The sequence below is a fragment of the Pomacea canaliculata genome, linkage group LG1 (assembly GCF_003073045.1).
Source record: "Pomacea canaliculata isolate SZHN2017 linkage group LG1, ASM307304v1, whole genome shotgun sequence".
Classification (NCBI taxonomy): Eukaryota; Metazoa; Mollusca; class Gastropoda; order Architaenioglossa; family Ampullariidae; genus Pomacea; species Pomacea canaliculata.
The window spans coordinates 2452523-2472452 of NC_037590.1; the positions used below are offsets into that span (position 1 = coordinate 2452523).

At 43.5% G+C, this 19930-nt stretch overlaps 1 protein-coding gene across 1 annotated transcript in view; it reads right to left on the reverse strand.

The window, feature by feature from the left end:
- The window catches only part of LOC112577121 (probable chitinase 10), a 47500-nt gene that overhangs the window by 22352 nt on the left and 5218 nt on the right, over positions 1-19930 (reverse strand). Inside the window, 22 exon segments of the mRNA XM_025260086.1 lie at positions 732-851; positions 1148-1333; positions 1590-1713; positions 1872-1996; positions 2143-2321; positions 2324-2394; positions 3319-3511; positions 3680-3737; positions 5783-5943; positions 7378-7662; positions 8499-8643; positions 9085-9204; positions 9399-9584; positions 10097-10220; positions 10407-10531; positions 11324-11355; positions 11358-11575; positions 11781-11973; positions 12291-12348; positions 14730-14786; positions 18813-19018; positions 19641-19702. Coding sequence (XP_025115871.1) covers positions 732-851; positions 1148-1333; positions 1590-1713; positions 1872-1996; positions 2143-2321; positions 2324-2394; positions 3319-3511; positions 3680-3737; positions 5783-5943; positions 7378-7662; positions 8499-8643; positions 9085-9204; positions 9399-9584; positions 10097-10220; positions 10407-10531; positions 11324-11355; positions 11358-11575; positions 11781-11973; positions 12291-12348; positions 14730-14786; positions 18813-19018; positions 19641-19702 — 3028 coding nt within the window.

The window sequence follows — 19930 nt, forward strand, 5'->3', positions numbered from 1 at the left end:
CTACACACCAAGATCCGCCTCTATAATACCAATGTAAAGTCAGTCCTTCTGTATGGATCTGAGACATGGCGGGTGACAAATGCCATCACCAACAAGATACAGACATTTATCAACAACTGTCTGCGTCGCATTCTTAACATCGGATGGCCTGAGAAGATCTCCAATGCAGACCTGTGGGAGAGAACCAACCAAAACCCTGCCAGCCTAGACATCAAGAAGCGGAAGTGGGGCTGGATTGGCCACACCCTACGAAAGCCAGCCGACAATATAACGCGACAAGCTCTGGGCTGGAACCCACAGGGGAGGCGCAGGGTTGGGAAACCCAGACAGACGTGGAGGACGTCAGTCCACAGAGAGGCAGAGACAGCTGGCATGACATGGTCCTAACTAGAAAGGGATGCCCAGGACCGGGTCCGATGGCGGCGTGTGGTTGCGGCCCTATGCTCCACTGGGGCGAATAGGAACGAAGAAGACGACGAAGAAGAATAACTACAAGTTTTGTATATCTGTAAAGCACAAGCGCCAACAGTTACAGATAAAACAAACACAAAGCTTTAAAATGTAATAATCTACTTGGTAACTAGTGACATAACCCCGAGGTTAATGTGTTAAATAGCTTCACAGCACAGCGCTGTGGTATCTCTGGACGTGCCACAGAATATATTAAACTGGACTCTGTAGTCTACTGCCCCACGTCCAGATATTTATTTTCCGCCATATTATGGTTGTACCTTTTCTCGAAGGCTGATCTGATGGTCGAAGCCCACCCACTGGTCGCCGAGGTACATGTATGGAGCGCGGTGTTCCTCGTGGAACACTACCGTGCCTCCTCTGGTTTTCATATTGCAGATCTGATAGAACCGAGTGACAAGTGAGACACGAAGTTTTAATATTTTATTATTTTCATATACTTACATATCGGTATATATATAATATTTAAAATACATTTGGATACATGTGTAAGTGTGTGTGACTGAGTGCATTTTATGGTGACTATCTCCTACTAAAAGAAGTGCACACAGGCTGAAATCACCCACATGGACAGAGTGGAAGACAGAAAGAGTCACCATCTCATAGCAGCACATACTGAAAGACAGAAAGTCCGGTCACCTGACAGGACAGACTGAAAGACAGAAAGAGTTTTCACCTCATAGTAAGACTTGAATCCGGCTTCCCTCGTGTACTCTCCAGCAGTTCCCGCGCGTGGTGCAGGGGCCCCCACTCCTGTGTCGGTGGGGCTGGCCAGGGTGAAGGAGCGACCATACAGCCCCATCCCAATGATAAGCTTTTCCTTCGGCGCTCCCTTCTGCACCCAGTACTGTGCGGCGAAATCCTGCCAGAGACATCGTCCAGATGATGTGACAGGGTGAACACTGCATGCAATACTTGCTGTCAACTTGTTTACGCTGGACTAACAATTATTTATACAACTTGATTGGTAAGGGTGTGAAACTTTGAGGAAAAACTAGATGTCGATAGCAGGAAGAGAAGAGTGGAGGGCCAGACAAAATTGTTGTATGCAGACTGTTTCAGGACAACACTGTTGCATGCAGATTGTATACGGACTATACCAATAAATCTTTGCTCACCAAATTCAAGTACCTATCGTCGCCTGTCTCATCACTCCGTGGGTACAGGGGACTGTTTAACCCGGTCTTCGTTTCCCAGGCGCCGTGCAGGTCGTATGACATCAAGTTGAGGAAGTCGAAATCTCTAGTGGAAGAAAACAGAAAAGTCTTCATTGCTCCAAGCAGTACAGCGGCTACTTTGAATTTTTCCTACTTAAAACCTATCTGTATACAGACTATTTTTAATTTTTACTTCAGTCGGAGAAGAGCTGCCTAAAACAGAACTAGACATCTGTAGTTTACCTGGCAATGGCTGGGACGTCGTACGCTGTGTCAATGGTGCTCTTCCCAGCAGCCACTGCGGCCGTGAGCAGAAGCCGAGGCTTTCCTGTACTCGCAGCCTCCGCCTCAAAGGCTTCTCTGAATTCCTGTCCAAGGCATTGAATACATTACAGATGAATATTTTGGGCCTGATAATGCCATAAGCTACAGGTGTGCCTCAAGTTTCGTCAAGCTCTTCACTGCGGAAAGTCACAAAAGAACAAAAAAGATAAAATAAAAAATGAACTATTACCCTGACAAGAGCCGTGAAGTGGTCTCTGTCCTCTGGAGGGCTGCCACGGTTGGCCGGGTACTCCCAGTCCAGGTCCAGGCCGTCAAAGTTGCGCTGGCGCAGGAAGTCGATGGACTGTGTGATGAACTCGCGGCGGTTGCTAGGCGACTGCACGATCCTGCTGAAAGGCTCCGACCCATGTTCCAACCTCCCACGGCAAGCAATGTCTTTAGAGCGGGGTTGAGGTTCTTCAATCGGTTGAATCTTTCGTATCTTGTAAATAAACCGTTATTCTAGAGTCCAGCGGCTTTTAACCGACACACATCGTCGAGTATCATTGACTATGGTCGGCAAATATTTATGCCACGATCATATTAAGAAGGTCCAGAAATAGCTACACATGTCTCAATGTGTCTCCGGCTAAGAAAGCATTGTGATGACAATAGCCCTCTAATTGCTCTATAAATCAGTTTAGTGACAGAATTATTCTATCAATCATTTTTTCCCTTTAAAGCTTAACTTTCTCCCAAGGTGTAAAGAAAAAGCCTTCTACCTATCATTTGCAATCTCAGAAGTATATTTGATTATCCCAGATATTAAGAGTGTGTGTGTGTGTGTCATTTATGATAGCACTTGTGAATTTTTTTTTTGGTCAAGCGACATAGCGACTGTAGCATGTCCCAAGTGTTACCCTAAGAAATGTTACTTGAAAGTCCCTTTAAGAGCAATTCTAGAGATAATAACAGTCATATTAAGAATGCGTTGTGATATTTAAGTGTGATGCTTGACACCTTTATTGTCAGTTTATGATGTCTCAGTATGTATGAATGGTGTTACCTTGAGTAGACTGTTCACCCCAACTGCAAATACAATGCTCGACACATCAAAGGTGATATTCTTAGGGTACAAAAGATAATGCACAATACTGCGTAAATATGTCTAGGGTATTTTATCATAATTGAAGGGTGTTAGACTAGGTTTTTGATGATGATGATGATGAGGAGGAGGCACCTTATTGTCTTGCTAATAGCCCAGATGGTGACAAAAAATCAGACAAATATCGGTGTCGTACTCGTCATCACCTATCAGATCTTATAGGCAGACACATCATCCCATAAAGCTCGAAGCTAATGATGATGATAAGGAGGAGGAGGATGGTGATGGTGATGATGTTTTGAGTATCGTCAGCCAACTTACAGCCCCACACTCCAGTCCGTGCTGTCGTCGTTCCACTCGTAAGGAGCCAAGTGGTTGCCGATGAGTTTGGCGAAGGCGTAGATGATGTGAGTGCACAGGGAGGGGTCGATGTTGTCTGGCATGAACTTGCCGCTGCCAGGCCGGTACTGGGACCAGTTGGTGGTGTAACACACGATTTTCCCACAGGAATCACCTAGAATTTATAATATATTTAAAGCTTTTGGCAGGAGAACAAAGTTTTATCGTTGGTGTTTGTGCGATGGTAGCTAGTCAAGCAAACTGTTCTCTAACATTCAAAATAAACTGTCTTCGTTTGTGAATGGACAATGAATGGACGAGCTTTGTCGACGATGGTTCTTACCCTGTGTCAGGGAGGTCAATGCCAAGACGAGAAAACCCGGGAGAAGCAGCCGTGACATCTGCACAAGAAAATGTAAGCAACACATCAGTATCTGATGGCTACGCAGGTTCAATGAAAAAGGACAACAACAAGTTGTCAACAACCTCAGACGATACAAGAAGCACTTACTAAACACCTACCGTCATGAAAGTGCTTGTGTTGCCGACAGAGCAGCTGGTAGATAGCAGGTACAACAGTTACACTGGGAGAGGTTTGCACATCGAGGAACTGTTAGGGTAGTTGACGACGGAGTAAATCAGAGATAACACTGAGCATGTTATCAGCAGCCACTTGGGGGCGCTGTCAACAGGCCAAGGTGCGGCAAAGTGTTAAATAAGGTTTTACTACACCACTACCAACACTAGTCATAGCACCACCACCACCACCACCACCACCTCCTCCTCCTCTTCCTGCTCATGGTTGGTTTACTTGACTAGAAACTATTTTCACCTGTGGGTGATGATTGGAATAGGTGTCACACACAGTGAGTACGTGCACGTGTATGTGTGTGAAGGAGAGAGGGTGGGGTTAGTAAATCTGATCTTCGCACAATGGTTACAAATGCTCTCATTGCTCCTCCTTTCTTCCATCATTTTGACGAAGAGGGCGATAGTAAAGGCTAAGTGCCAGTCGGGGTCGCAGTAAACATCTTGTCGGGTGAAGGACACAGAAAGTCAGGTGGAGGCTTGCTGACATTTTCTGAACAATTAGACAGCAAGTCTCCTGGGGGTGGACAAAACTTTTCATCAACTCGTGCCAACCTTCTGCTCCAAAGTCGAGGGCACTCGTCACGTAGCTACCCATTATGGTGATATCGACGACGATGACGATGATGATGAAAAGCTTCATAGCGCAACATACAATTAATTTAGAAATTAGGGCAAATCGTGTGGTCGGGCTCTGATAGTTGTGATGTAAATACTGTACATCAGGACTATTGTTCGAAAGAAAAACATATGCTTCAGATTTTTTGTTGAATGAGTCAGTTTAGTGAGATAAAGTGTTTTGAAGGATTTTTTCTTATTAAATTATTGTTTACAGTATTATTCTTTGTTTGCCTTGTTACATTGGTTAATAATAGTTTCAGATCAGTGCTTGTGTCAAGAGAAAGTTTATGTTGTTATCCTAATGTCATCTGACACTTAAACTATTTACAACTGAAAATCTTCAAAGACCATCATTCAGCAAAACAAATTCCGCAATTTAAAGTAAACATATTTACCAATGTTTTATTTTATTAAAAAACAATTAATACTGATTGTGTTTTTATTCTCGCCGGTAGCTGGCTCTTGCCTCAGGCGTTTAGTCGTGTACGTCGTAGTCACGTGACGCTGACGGCGTTGTTGGGTTGGCTGAGCTTTACTCTCTCTTCACTGTGTTCACAAATATGTGATGTGAACAGTACCCACCCGCGTTTTTAAAGATAAAAGAGTAGAAACGAAATCGTTGTGTTACCTACGATGCTACCTGACCTTCATTTCAGTCGAATGCCAGTTGAACCCCAAACCCCTGTGGTTGATGTCAAGACCCAAGGACCTCGGACAAAACATTGTTACCCCGGGGCAAGATGGGCAGATGAAGAACAGGCATTATGTTTCCTTGTTTTTAAAGCGGCGTTTAGACCCCGAGGGTTTACTTTATTCCCAGGGTATTTTTGCTACCGGTTAATAAATACGAAGGCGACGCTTGTCCTTGAGTCTTCCATGTCGCCCCGGGGCAACGACTTGCCCTCTCTTTGTCTCGCCTCTGATCTCTTACATTCCACAGGGCAACAGTAAATAGAAAAGTATCTGGCGATTGTGAAAATGAGGACGTCGGTACCTGCGATCCTCAAGGTGAAGAGTTTTACGACAGTGACGATGTTGATGATCACGACACGAAGTTTCAAGAAGAAGAATTAGAAGACAAGAACAACATGAAATAGAAGGTAATAAAACACGAACAACGAGAAGTTTCCAGACTGTAATTTACGAGGTATCTTGATGTTGGCAGCTACAATGGCCACAAAGTACACAGAACAACGATAATTCTTGTCAGTTACGCCCTGTGGTTGCAGCTGGGCACGGCGTCGGGCATGTCGCAGTTGCTGATGGCGGGGTTGAACACTGTACCCGGAGCACAGCTCTCTCTGAAGGTGCGACCGTTGGCACAGTCAAAGAAGAAAGCGCAGTCTGTGGGATCTGCTTGTATCCCGTCAGTCTTGCCTTGGCAGAAGTTGTCTATGTCTGTAACAATCAAATACAAACATTGGTTACCTTGAGGACATCTCAAGCCACTCGCTCACCAGGATAGGAATGATGATACTACAAGTGATGTAGCTAATTATGTAGCCGCAACACTGAACAATTAAAAAAGGCTCGCTCTCAGTTCACCACGATTGTCCATCCTACAATAGGATAGAGCCTGATCACACACATCCACATGCTATGTTTTGTACATAAATACTTGCAAGATTTTATATACCGTTCCGATAAAGTGGTGGCAACAAATGAAAGAAAAAATAAATGATTTCGGGTAGCCGGAAGATCTACTGGTCTGAGTTATACCCGCATCCTGACCTTAGAAAGAGAGAAGTGTTCAGAGAAGACGAGGGTATGTGCTGGTTTCGAAAGCAGTTTATACACAGAACACAGATCCCTACCCCTGTCCCTCAGAACATTGGATGGATGTTTACTATGTATTACAGACCAATTTTATCTCTTGATTAGGTTATGAAACCACCCATGAGAGAAATCACCAGAAGGCCCTCAGTGAAGAGTCGACTAAATCGTGTGAGGAGGATATGGAGCTGTCCCCACTGCACCACGACCAGTCCAGTGGAACCGGTATGTCCATTGTTGACCACTCACACAGATATGAATCGATATTTACTGATGTTTTGAGATTATCATGAGCAGCTCCCAGTAACCTGCATTTGTCAACAATCTCGAACAGCCTCGCCATCACCGTCCCGTCTTTTTGTCTTTGAAATAAATTACTAACTGTTTTGTCTCCGAACACATTGCTAACCATGTTGGCTTGAAAGTTTGCCCTCCTGATGAAAGAATGCTGCTAACTGTCACAGAAACCGAGCTTTCACGACAACAGTTGGTACATTCTTCACGAAACCTTCGGAAGGTCAGTGTGGCAGTGCGACGAGGGCTTTAAAGATGAGGGTTACAGCTTGTGCCGGCTGTAAACGGAACTACATTGCACATCCTGCCCCACTTTCAGTCATGTTTTATTTACGACAAGAAAGTTATTGGAGTGGGTGACAAATATATCATATTACACTTTCGTCCTTGCTGTGGCTGAGGCCAAAGTTCAATCGTGGAGAATGTTAATATGCTAACATAGATGAACTGACTGGTTGTTAATATGGATGAGGTGATGTGTGCAGGTGTATTGGTTTCTGGTTGGCACGTGACTGGGCACATGGGTGCAAGAGGTCTAAAGCAAGGCGTATAAAAGTGCGCTTAGTAAAATTTCCAGATTTTTTTTCTGGAATGATTGCCGAAAGATTCGTCATCAAAAAATGTGAATGTGGTAGTAAGGACCTGACACGATTTTATCTTGGGTATCCACAAACTACATTGTTCGTCAATACCCGGAGTGTGGTGTACCTCAAGAGTACAGAGACATGCCGTGTCAGTGACAGATGTGATTAGCATGGTGCTCACCAACACTTCCAGATGGCGCCCGTGTGGTGTGCTGCTGCACTGCCCCGGGGGTAGTGGCATGACCCACGGGAGCGTCCCCGAGGGTGCAGTGGTAGTTGGCCGGCCAGTCGCAGATGCCGGAGTTGGCGTTGAAGACAAGTCCCTCGGCGCAGTGCACGGAGTAGGCGGCTCCACCGGCGCAGATGATGTAGTCCTTGCACGAGCGAGAGCTGGCGTAGAAACCGTCGGCCTTGTTGCTGCAGCTGCCATCGTCCACACGCTCCACAGGGTGGCTTTGAGCTGTAGCTGAAACAGTGACAGTGATTATGGCATCTGCCATATGTTTGCATTATCATCATCATTGTCGTCGTCTTCATATCGATGACTACTTTATATCTCCATTTTCCCATTTTTTATAGATCTTCGTAAAAAAAAATCTTGTTTTCTTGTTTGTATCTATTTTTAACAGAAGAGATTATTCTGTGACACAGACTAGAATGTTCTCAATGAATCAACAACTTGTCATTGTCAACAATTGTTTCCGCTAAAAGACAAAATATATCTTACAGAGTTCTGGATTCATTTCAGCGGTCATTTGGAAGCGTTACTAACGAGTTACACCAAGAACATACTCAGAACTGACTTAATGGGAGAACAGGTGTGCTTCAACACTGTGGAGAGACTGGTAGCAGGGACTGAGAAACACTGATATTTGATTATGTGCTTACTGGCTGGTGCATGTGTTGTCTGGTGAGGGTTGCTGGTCACTGGATTCACTGGAGGCGCGGTGGGTCTGTGTAAGAGAGAACCAATACTCAGATTTTTCCGACAGGGAATGAATGAACAATAGAGTGAAGCAGGCAATACGTTAGTGAGCATTTCATGATTCTATTGAAAGTAAAAGTAATCAACCTGTGTACTGTTCCCTTCCTAAGCTACACTGAAATAAACAAGCGGCATTCAGAAGGATTCTTCAAGAGAGAAGACGAAGTGAAAGTACACTTAACAAAGATGGTGTTGACGGTAATAGTATCAGGAATTGTGACAAAGGGTGAAGCATGGAGAAATGAAAGAGTGAATAAAGACAGATAAATTAGTGAGTTAGATGAACATAAATGCACTTGCAGCTGCCAGACACCTACAGGTCTCCGCTGGTGTGTCCACACTCAGAATTGATGGCGTGCATGAGGGGGAAGGCCCCTGGTTGCAGTGGGTGCCAGAGAAGTCGTCCAGGGGCAGGGCCCACACCATGACACCGCCGAAACCGTTCTGCTTGACGTAGCGCACCTGCAAGGTGAAAGTTCAGCTTCAGGACCAGCTGCTGGACTGTTTGGGTAACTATTGGCATTATTATGACCTCAGCAACTTAAGATCAGGTCATTGCCGGCTAGGCAGGCTTCACCTCCAGAAAGTCAGACGAGTTCTTTCGAGTCCTTTTATCCCGCTGAAATTACGGTCACAGCAAAGGAGGTAAAAAGCTTAAGGAATTTTTGCGAGAATAAAATGTTTCGGAAGTCCTAAATACAATTTACTTTTTTCTTATTTGGCTCCGAGACCTTACATTCGAGTCAGTGGTTCCATGCTCAGATTACTCGGTACGTGAGTAGTGAGCGAGGAGAGAAAGAAACGACAAATGAGGGAAACGGTTGTTGCTAACGACTGTTCCGTGAAGATGTTCAACCATGATGACAGACCCTACACAGGTGAGACCCCTTCACCTCCTCCTACCTTCTTCTTCAGGCTGTCTGGGTCGTCGTAGCCCACCCACTGAGTGTCCTGATGAATGTAGGGCACCTGCTGATCGGCGATGTACTCTTTCGTGGCTCCTTTTTTGATCATGTCGCACACCTGTACAAAGGACGCAGAATAAGTAAGTGTGTGTGTGTGTGTGCATGTATCTATATATATATGTCACGTGTCTGTCCATTTCTATGCATGTGTGCAAACATATACATGCACTTATGCTTACTGTGTGCTTGCGGACCTGTTGCTTTGCTTTAAAGGTACGAATGTTCTAGAAGACTACTCCACACTAGACTTGCCTCGTAGTAGGCGATGAAGCCTGCCTCCCGTGTGTATTCGCCTGCTTGACCTCCTCGAGGAGCCGGGGCGCCGGGCTGGTGGTTGGAGGCGCTGGCCAGGGTGAATGACCGCCCGTACAGACCCATGCCGATGTTCAGCTTGTCCTTGGGTGCGCCCTTCTGAACCCAGTAGCGAGCCGCCCAGTCCTGCACACAGCGAACTCCAGTGACTAATGCAGGAGAAATACGAAAGTGAAAACAGGTTACGATACACAGAAAGGAATGATAGGTGTTTGAGTAGATGTTTGAAAACATTATGTAAACATTGAGCTTGCATTCATCGGCATCGAACATTTACCCATGCGTATACTTGTCCGAATGCTTGGTTATGGAAGGAATGGGTTGAATTCAGCCAATAAACAAACTATATGCATATTCCAAAACTAATGACTAGGTGAGGTTAATTAACCGACTGGCTTAGCTAAAATTCTCTGAAAAGCTTGACATTGTGCACATCTTGTCAAGCTTAAAGAAAGCATAAAAATCGCAAAAGCAGGCAAGAAACTAAAGAAAAGTTATTTATTCTGAACAAATCCAATTATTCATTCGCGCATTGAGTGTCCCCGGTCTTTGGTGGGCACACTTGGGTGAACACAGTTCATGAAAACTGTGGACTAGCACACAGCCAGGTGTTCAAGAGATGCTGGAGAGCAGCTCACCACATTGAGGTTGCGCTGTGCACCTGTCTCATCGCCTCGAGCGTACAGAGGGCTGTTGTGGCCAGTGAAGGTCTCCCAGGACCCGTGCAGGTCGTAGGTCATCAGGTTGATAAAGTCCACCTGCCTGGTTGATTTAATTAGACACATATTAACTCAACGGTGGAGTAAAAGTTTAGTTGACATTTTTAATTATCAGTCTTTTCAGGTGAACGGCACTTAGCTAATACTGTGTCACTGTGTGCCTTGAAGGTAATTAAAAGTAATTAGGAATTCAAATGGTAGGAAATCAGCAGTCGTCACTGTCGCTCACTTTGAGACTGCTGGCACGTCGTAAGCAGTGTCGACGTTGTCCTTCCCAGCAGCCACCGCAGCGGACAGCAGCAGGCGACCCTTGCCTGAACTACGACCTTCTTCTTCAAAGGCTTGTCTTATTTCCTGCAGATGTCCAGTTGGATTGACAAAACTACCTCAGAGACTTATACCTATGGTCATACCAGTGTAGTGAAGAAAACTAAATGTACACTTAATGTTGGCATTTACACAATGTGATGTACAGGACAGACTCCCAAACAAACTATTAGCAAGACAACAAAAGCCTTTAACACATAAATGCTATAAATGCCACGAACTTATATTACTGGACTGCTAGCAGACGATTTTTTCCACTTAACTACTAAAACGAGACTGGTTTATACAAAGCTTCCGGCTTCGTCACATTCATACTGTTTAGGCTCGCCGAGACTTACACGGAGAACTTTGCAAGAGGCTAAGCGTTGGTCTCGGCAGACAGACAGCAGTCCCCCCATACATGTCCGTGATAAATACTGTAATATTCTATCAAGATTATTTCTTTCCGAAGAGATTTATGTTGTGGAAGTTACAGAAAAACAAAGTGAAAAAAAAATTCTCAAAAGAACATACAAACTTTAGGGTAGAGGTTTGGTTTCTGAGATTTTTTTTTGTATTTAATATCGTGCGGGCGGACAGTATGGTATACCTATATGCAGCTACAGCAAATCCTAAAAACTCTGCATACGAACCGTTGGGCTAGTTGCCGACAACAAGCTTTGCTGAAACAACAAAGAGCGACTACGAGTTCCTACTTAGAAGCCTGGTTACAAAAAGGAAGTTTGGCAAGAGTCTTTTCCCTCAAAACTGTTGGCGAGAGCGGACTGGAGGAGGGAAATAAAGACATCCGTTCATTGGAGAAATTGCCATTGTCCTTACAGTAACGAGCTCCGTGAAGTGCTGTCTGTCCTGGGAGGACTCCCGCGGTTGGCTGGATACTCCCAGTCAAGGTCAAGGCCGTCAAAGCCACGTTGGCGCAGGAAGGAGATGGCCTGCGTGATGAAGGCTTTCCGGTTGCCAGGCGACCCCGCGATTTGGGTAAAAGGGGCGGAGCCGAGGTTCCATCCTCCGACCGCCAACATGGTCTTCACGTTCGGGTTCTTCTGCTTCAGGTTCATAAACTTCTGGTACCTGTTGAAACCGGAAGTCACACAAGTAAGAAAACTACATTAACCACGGATTGTTAAAACATGGCTTCGCTTTGGTAAGAGTGACGTCACAATTGTACTGGCCGAAGCCCATGCAATGATGTTAGTGAATGGTGATTGACTGGATTGCAAGATTTCTAGACGGGTCGGCAGGTGTAGGTAAGTAAAAGTCGAGTCTCAAGCCTTACAGCCCCACACTCCAGTCCGTGCTGTCGTCGTTCCACTCGAAGGCCGCCAACTGGTTGCCGCTGAGTTTGGCGAAGGCGTAGATCATGTGAGTGCACAGGGAGGGGTCGATGTTTTCTGGCATGAACTTGCCGCTGCCAGGCCGGTACTGGGACCAGTTGGTGGTGTAACACACGATTCGGTTACAGCCGTCACCTGCAACAATCCACATTCACGGGGCTAAGAGCAACTCTGTGAGGATGGTACATGTGGGAGGTTAGAAATATATAACAAAAACAATAGAATATCCCACACTACTCAAATATGCACACACACACATTTCTTCAAATCTTGCCAGCTCCTGTGACTGGAAGATTTCCTCTGCCCACGCGGGATGTGAACTAGTGATTTATCATCAGAGAAAGTTGCCTGGAGACACTGACACACTTACAGCTCCCCTTTTTTATGGCCAATAGGATAGACACACTTACACTCACATCTGTAACATACATTGTGAAAATACAGAACAGTACCTTGTGCTGAGTGCAGCATGGCGGCTGCCACGAGTCCAATGATCAGAATCATCATTGTCTGAAATGAGAGAATCACACACACAATGACAGTTGAGATAAAGAAACCAATGAAACAACTAAAGAGAGAGAGTTTGCACAGAGATAGAAACTTATATGACATAGAGACCTGACATGCGAGAAGGTGAATAAGAAGACAAAAAGGTAAGAAAAGGAACAAGAATACAGGCATACGACATGCGAGTCCAGTCAGAGTAAAATAAAGACTAAAAGGCAATACAGGACAAGGACATGGCCATTTCGCAAACCACAAAGAGTCTGAACTAAGACTGGCGCTCGATTAACTTCGAAAAAAAATGTATCTACTGTAAGTTTTGCTATTACATGTAGCACTCTGGTAGAGTACAAAGTAGAATGTCTTGGTTGTGGGGGAGGTCTAGAATGTTCGAGGGGAGGGAAAATAAGTCGCGGGGCTGACAGTGGTGTGGGACATTTTGTGAATTTGGAAGAGAGAGAGAAGGCAGGCCAGCCGCCGAGCGAAACTAAATTAAATTTCAGTGTGGAAATTCGATGTTTGTGTTGTTTGTGGTTCGACTAGCTCACCCTAGGTAGCCATCAGACACTGATGTGTTGCTTACATACATGTCTAAAGCAGTCATGCTATTTCTTTGAGAAAACAAATGAAAGTTTTTATTAACAAGAAGTTCTGAGGACAGCAGTCGTGCTGTGTTGCTGCATGTTGTCAGAGACATTTGCAGTGAAACTAGACTAAAGTCCGTCGTCAGCTCGAAGGTTGCTGCCTTTGTGTAACTCCACACACAGGTGAGATAAGAACCACGGCAGCAGCTGGTCCTGAACCCTTGTGTCCAGACATTTTCCCTTCATTCCGCTGAGCATGCCGACAAAAAGCTGAATGCATTACAATATTTATTTATTTTGTTCCTAAATTGAAGGATATTTTGTTTGTTTGGAATGAATGAAACTATTATTTTGTAGGATACTCGAAATTAGAGCTATAATTTCTGCCCCGGTGAACAATCATGGAAACAGATGTTAAAGCAGTCATGAAACGCTAGGGTCAAAGGGTCAAAGGGTTGAAGTCACAATCGCTGAATATTATCCCCAATTCTGCTGACTGTTTGCATGTTAACCATCTAGTTATATACCTGGCCTTTGATGACAGTCAAGCCTACTAATCCAGAGATCACGAGAATGACACCGACTGTCAGAGACATGGCAAGCAACTGTACTTAGCATGCAAGTAGTCCTACCTCCTAGTAACCAATGGTAATCTGACAGGTGAACACGTAGCTGTTCAGAAAATAATCATTATTTAGGTTTGTGTGATAAATATCTTTTGCTGCAAATCTGTATTCCTCCTATCAGTCCTAGTTTGGGATAAAGCCTGTCTCCCACCATTTGTCTAAGGTCCAGTGGTGACACCCTATGTCCCCAGGTCAGCTACATTTTTCTACCAACAGAAATCATTCAGACGGTAAGTTCTCACCTGCGTTTCCGAGACTCTGTACACCTCTCTGCAATATAAAAGTAATTGAAAGTAAAGACTGTGGGATGCGGGCAGCTTCTACCTCCTATAAACAGGTGCAAACAGTCCATCGTTCAACCAAGACACTCGATACCGAGCCTGGGGATTGGCTGGCTTGGGGACAAACAGAAGCCACGTAGCAACCCCTTGACTGTCCCATCGCCTCAAGCTTTACGACTTTGTGGTTCCCGAAAATACACGCAAAAGTGTGTTGTGCACCAAAAATACACACACATGGATGGTCACCAATGTTTTCGTCCCTTGCAGTCAATAAGATGTCGAAACTATTGGCGATTGTCAGAGAAACTACTTATCAATACTGAAATAGTTGAAAATAACCAATAATGAGCAAGAGTAGCTCATATTATTAATTCACATCGTTTGATCGTGCACTACAGGAGCACAGAAATATTTATGTTTGTAATTGCGAGTAGTCAGGCCATGGGATGCTGCTTGTTGGGGTCGTGCAGGTAGGACAGGTTTAGTATCATACAGCAGGTGAATGGTTTTGTCCACGGGCTATGTCCTCACCTGCATCCTCTTCATGATAAACTACTCCCTGACCCTGTCGTGTTGGGGGGAAGTGTTAACCATTACCGGTTCCTCAGGTGTCCGTTCATTGTGCCCGAGGCTTTATTCCAATCATTCACTAACGACATGTTTACCGGTCATCGCCATCTGGACCCCACCCATCCTCACTACATCGCTGCTCTGAACTCTATTACACAAAGGGTGTCCGTCTGGATGTACATAGTTCTTTATTTACGTGTAGATTTTTTAAAATCTGACTTAGAATATTAATAAAACAGATTGTTGTAGATATTTCCCTTCTACTATCAAGGGCTACCTTTGACTAACCTTGGCTATTGTCAAACAAATCTTTATAAAATACAAACCGTCTTCAAAGTGTGCGGTACCCTCCTCCGCTCGCTTTTGAACTGCATTACCAGAAAAAAAAGTATTTATAAGAAGAAGACCGTCTTTGTCATACTGGGAGAGGGGTGGGTAGGACGATAAGGAGAGGGGCTATGGAAGCTGGGCGTGACCGTTGTTGTGAAGATAAGACACCAGCTTGTGCAACCGCTTTTCAGCCTGTGGCCTTGTGTTGCATGGACCTTGCAAGACTGACTCCATGAAGACGATGATCACAGAACGGTGACGATGACAAAGAATAAGAAAAAGCAGATAATAAAGAGCAGTTCTCGCCGTCGGTATCCGAATATTACCAGCAGTACTTTTGACAAGAAGATTTCTGTCGCACAGCTTACTTATACGACTGTTGAGGTTCTCATGTCCTTTATCTCAACTGATTATAAAAAGAATTTCTGGCATCTGCTGACTTTTCTGAACTTATCCAGGTTTCTCCAGGCTTGCTCGACAAACACTTCAAACTCAAGGTTCTTGCTCATTTTTGGTTGTTGGCTTTAAGCTTTTGTGGGTTTTTTCCCTTGTCAGAAACTCTTTTCCAGTCTCTAAAGATGTACTACGTTTGACTATAGTTGCAGCAATGTTACATTCTACTCCTTAGTTTAGCTACCCTGTCAATATTTGTAATCCTCCTCCTCCTCGTTCTCCTCCTCCTCCTCATCATCATCATCATCGAAACAGAAAAAAAGCAAGGTAAGTGCAGCAGATAGAAGCAGAGAGAGAAGACAAATATTCACCTGACCAAGTCCGCGCACCTATGACACGACAGAACAGATCGCTAGACAACCTGACAGACTAATTTGTCTGCAAAAACACAGGTGGGTCAGATAACAAGAGGTGAGAATGCATTTTCTTTTAATGTGTTTGTGCACGTGACATCTGCTATGTGATGGAGTCAATACTCAGTTTTCCCTGAACTGAACCCTTGGCTCAGTCACAAGTGCAGGCTGTGGGATTCGCTTGCCAGTGGCTCGGGTTTCCCTGCAGATAATTATCCATGCTGCTAATAATCAAACACAAGACAGGTTATAAAACTCAAGTTTCTTTTCCAATCGTGAGGATGTCAGCATTTTATGTTTGCTGGACGTTTTACCTGGATCTTTAAAACATTTATTTTCGGAACCTCAGTTGACAAGAATATACTTCACGCAAATTTAGGAGGCACTTTAAAAATATAGAACAGTATATGAATATGAAGTCTTTGCGTTTTATCTAAACGTCACAGTTCAAGTTAACGGTAGATAAAATTCGGGAACTGTCCATGCAGGACAAAATAGTCAAAATTAGGATTCTTGTGATGCGATTTACGATCAGTCTTTAAATATTTTACATCACTTAAATTTGCTTAAAAAGGTGTTGTCTCTAAAAGATACTTACCATAATACTTTATGCTACTTTGTTTATTGGCAACTTCTCAGTAAAATCCGTAACCCACACAGAAAAATGACTACACTACTAAGTGTAATTAAACATTTACTACTAGTGGATGAAGGGAGATAATTTAACTAGGAGGGAATAATTCAAGAGCTTGGTTTCCTTCATTTGACTTCACCCTCACTCTTGTGCATCCAAGTTTCCTTCTCAGAGCGGTGGGGATGGAGGGGGATGGGAGAGATGGGTGGAGGGGGATGGAGGGGGATGGGGGAGATGAGGGAGAGAGCTGAGAAAAGAGAGGAATGTGATAAACGGAGGTTTGCCAGTCTGTCGTGACTGTGACAGTACACGGAGAAGCGCGTGGAGCAGAACGAGTTTGTTGATGCTGTTGATCTGTACTTTTTAAAAAAAATGTGTACATTTGTTAGCTTACAGAGAAGTGAATCTACAAAATATATCGAGCAATGTTAAAATTGCTCTCATTTAGACATCGGATAGAGAGTACTCCAGCTTGTGCAAAAGCGAAGATACCTACTAGCTATTACGGTTAGTCTAGACAAAAAATAAACAGGGTCAAGCATGAAATCCTTATCTTCAGCCCCCGACACCGGCATCTGCCATTGACTACCTACCATTGCAGCAGCGGGACACTCCCACGCACACGAGTCTGTATTTTTAGCACTTCTGTCCTCTGGTGTATCCTAGTCCGAGATAAAATAATCTTGTGTAAGAATTGAAGACAGAAATTTCCCTGTGTTGAGAGCCTCCCATCGCTGCATTTCGACGTCAGCTTGACGGTTGAATGTACTAGAAAGCTTATGTCGGCATCTGCTTCCCTTCATTTAAAATCAGTAAGTGGTATTCCCACTGTTTCCCTAAGCTGGAGGCTATGTTCCACCGCTTTCAGGAGCTATAACATAAATATTATAAAATAGCCACACTGACTCCGGAGGTTGTTATTCACGGGCAGAGGTGTGCAGGAGTTCTTTAAGAAAAAATTATAGGATCATTTTTAATGAGATTCATTGTTATTTATCTAAACTAGAATTTTATTTTCACTTTTAAATGGATGCAAATAAAAAAATGTAGATGACGATAACGACGACCACAACTGTGAAAGAAAGAGTGGCCTGTGGTTGGTTTGCTCGTTGTGACCAAAACAGGAACAGCAGCGCATTCCACATGTTTGCCAAAGAAAACGATTCTTCTTAAAAACCTGGATACGCTTTTGCTCGGTGCTAAAAGTCCTCCAACTTAGATAATAACTTTTGCTCGAGAGGGAATTTTTGCTTTCTTTCGAATTTTAGTTTGACTCTTGTCATTTCTAAAAATTGAAAAGAAAGAAAAGAAGAAGGAAGAAAGAAAATAAAGAAGTCAAGAAATAGAAGGAACAAAAAAAATAATAATAATAAAAACAGAAAAGAAAAATCGAGCGTCCATCTTGCTCTAACAAGAGCTGTGTTGATAGAACGATGTTTCTATCTGCGGAGGTTAGGCCATCTTCAGCTATTCTCCCAGTCACCACGCTGACCAAGCATGCAATGAAGTCTTTGTCTTGACATCATCCTCATCCTCATCCTCATCATCCTCCTCCTCATCATCATCATCTACTCTTTATTATTGCTGTGTTTTTATTTTTTGTTAAGCGCATGTAGATAGCCTCTGATGGTGAGGTAGAGGCTATTAAATTACTTTTTATCTTGTTGTCTCGACTCTTTGACTGACACGTGGCTCCAACAGAATCACGCAGTAAAAATCTCGATTTGCCTTTTTTCGGAAACTCACCATTCCTCCATCACAATTCGGCTGTCAGACACACCTTTCCTAGGTTATTTTCAGTAACCCATGCCTCTTGTTTTGGAAGGTGATAATTGTCTGTGTATATTTTGACTGTTGTAGCATGAAATTAATAGGTGTGTCAATAAATTAGGCTGCTTTTTCTCATCTAATTACCCCTTTTTTCGTTTTCTGTTCTTTTTCTTCTAAGAGCAAAGTCACCGCGAGAACACTAGAGAGAGAACAAAAAAGCATAGGAGATGTTCATCTGAATTAAAAGTTCTGTTTATGTGACTAGAAAACACACAAAATAGTTTTCAATCAACAGCTCCACAGCCATGTAGCCAGGGTCACCTGCTTAAACATTTTTTTTTTAACTTAATAGGTTTGATAATTGTGTTAAAGAAGAAAATATTTATTTAATATTTATTATTTATATAATAAAATATTTTACTACTGATACTTTATCTACCCTTCGGTATTAGGAGCAGGATCTTGCAGTCAGTAGGAACATTGAAAGAATGAAATCCTCAGAAAGTTTTAACACGCCGCCGTAAACAACTCAGGAAAGTGTTGTTGCCTTGTCTGTTTGTAGATGTCGCTCTGAAGACAGGACTACCAGCAGGATTTGAAGGACAATGCGGGGTTCAGCAAGTGGAACCACCTTGGTCTTCAGACGTAGTTATATCTGTCCGAATAAAGATTATTTGGGATATTAGAAACAGCAATATGTCTGTATTTTCTATTTTCTTTCTTTCCTCTTTCTCTCCTTTCTCTCTGTCCTGCTTGCTTTTTCTCTCTGAAGTATCGGTTAACATCTTTCTTTCTTTCCAATCTCTCTCCCTTCCCTCATTCTTCTCTCTCCCCCTCCACTAAGCTGCCGACACCCCGGCCCATCGTACAGTGCAGTGGTAGTTGGCGGGCCAGTCGCAGACGTGCAGGTTGGCGTTGTACACCAAGCCCTGGCCACACTTGATGACGTAGGCGATGCCGGCGGCGCAAGTGATGTACTCGCTGCAGGAGCGCGGGCTGGTGTAGAAGCCGTCAGCCTTGTTGCTGCAGGTCACGGCAGTGTTGTGACCCGAGCTGCTACTTTTCTGGGTTGTGACTGAAAGTCCAGATGGAAATCACCATCAAGGGGAGACTAGGGCTTAGTTTCATCACCGTCTGAACATTGACAGTCGCTCGCGTACTAACAGGACATCTGAGAAAGTTTATAGACACGAAGGTCCACAAAAGCACAGTCGTAGAAATAAAGGTTGAATTCTGAGAAGAATTATAAGTATCGTGTAGAATTATGTAAGATAAGGTTTACAATAAATAAAGTTCTTGAGATTTAAGAATACAATAAAAGGTTTATATATGAGAAAGTTCATAATAAGGAAAATAAAAAGAAGGAAGAGGGAAAGTTTCTACGAAACAAGGTTCATAAAGAAATAGCTTCAAATAAAGCATTGTTCAGTTTCAATATTGGAAACATTAGAAATCGATCTTAAGGATCTTAGGCAAAAAAGGTTTAAAAACTGCAAGAAAATGGGAGGAATAGCAATAGAAAGAATGCTATAGAAAAGCTGAAATTTTCTAGGTCAGAATATTTATCAGAAAATTTATTTACAAGCAATATAAGAGAAGATTTATAATAAATAACCTTCACTAGAAAAGACACTTTTATTCCGGTTTTCAAAACAAAAATCTGTTATCTCCTGCACCATCCTTTGTCTTCCACTTACCGACTGTTGCATGTGTCGTGTGCTGCACTGGGTGAGCTGTTGTACTTGGGGCTCTTGTGACCCTGTTAGAGAACGGAGCAAGTTAAACTCGCATCCTTTAGAACCAAGAATCGAAGGCATCATCAAGACAACAAATTTAATTGCTCTAATCGCTCAATTAACCTTTTCTCCATCAGGGGAGGTAAGTGTAGCGGAAGGAGAAGACTAGACTCTGCCTTTTAATTTGTCGTGTTGTAGACACACCTAACATTACTATCTTGGACATCAGGCCGTGGGGTTGTTTATCTTTG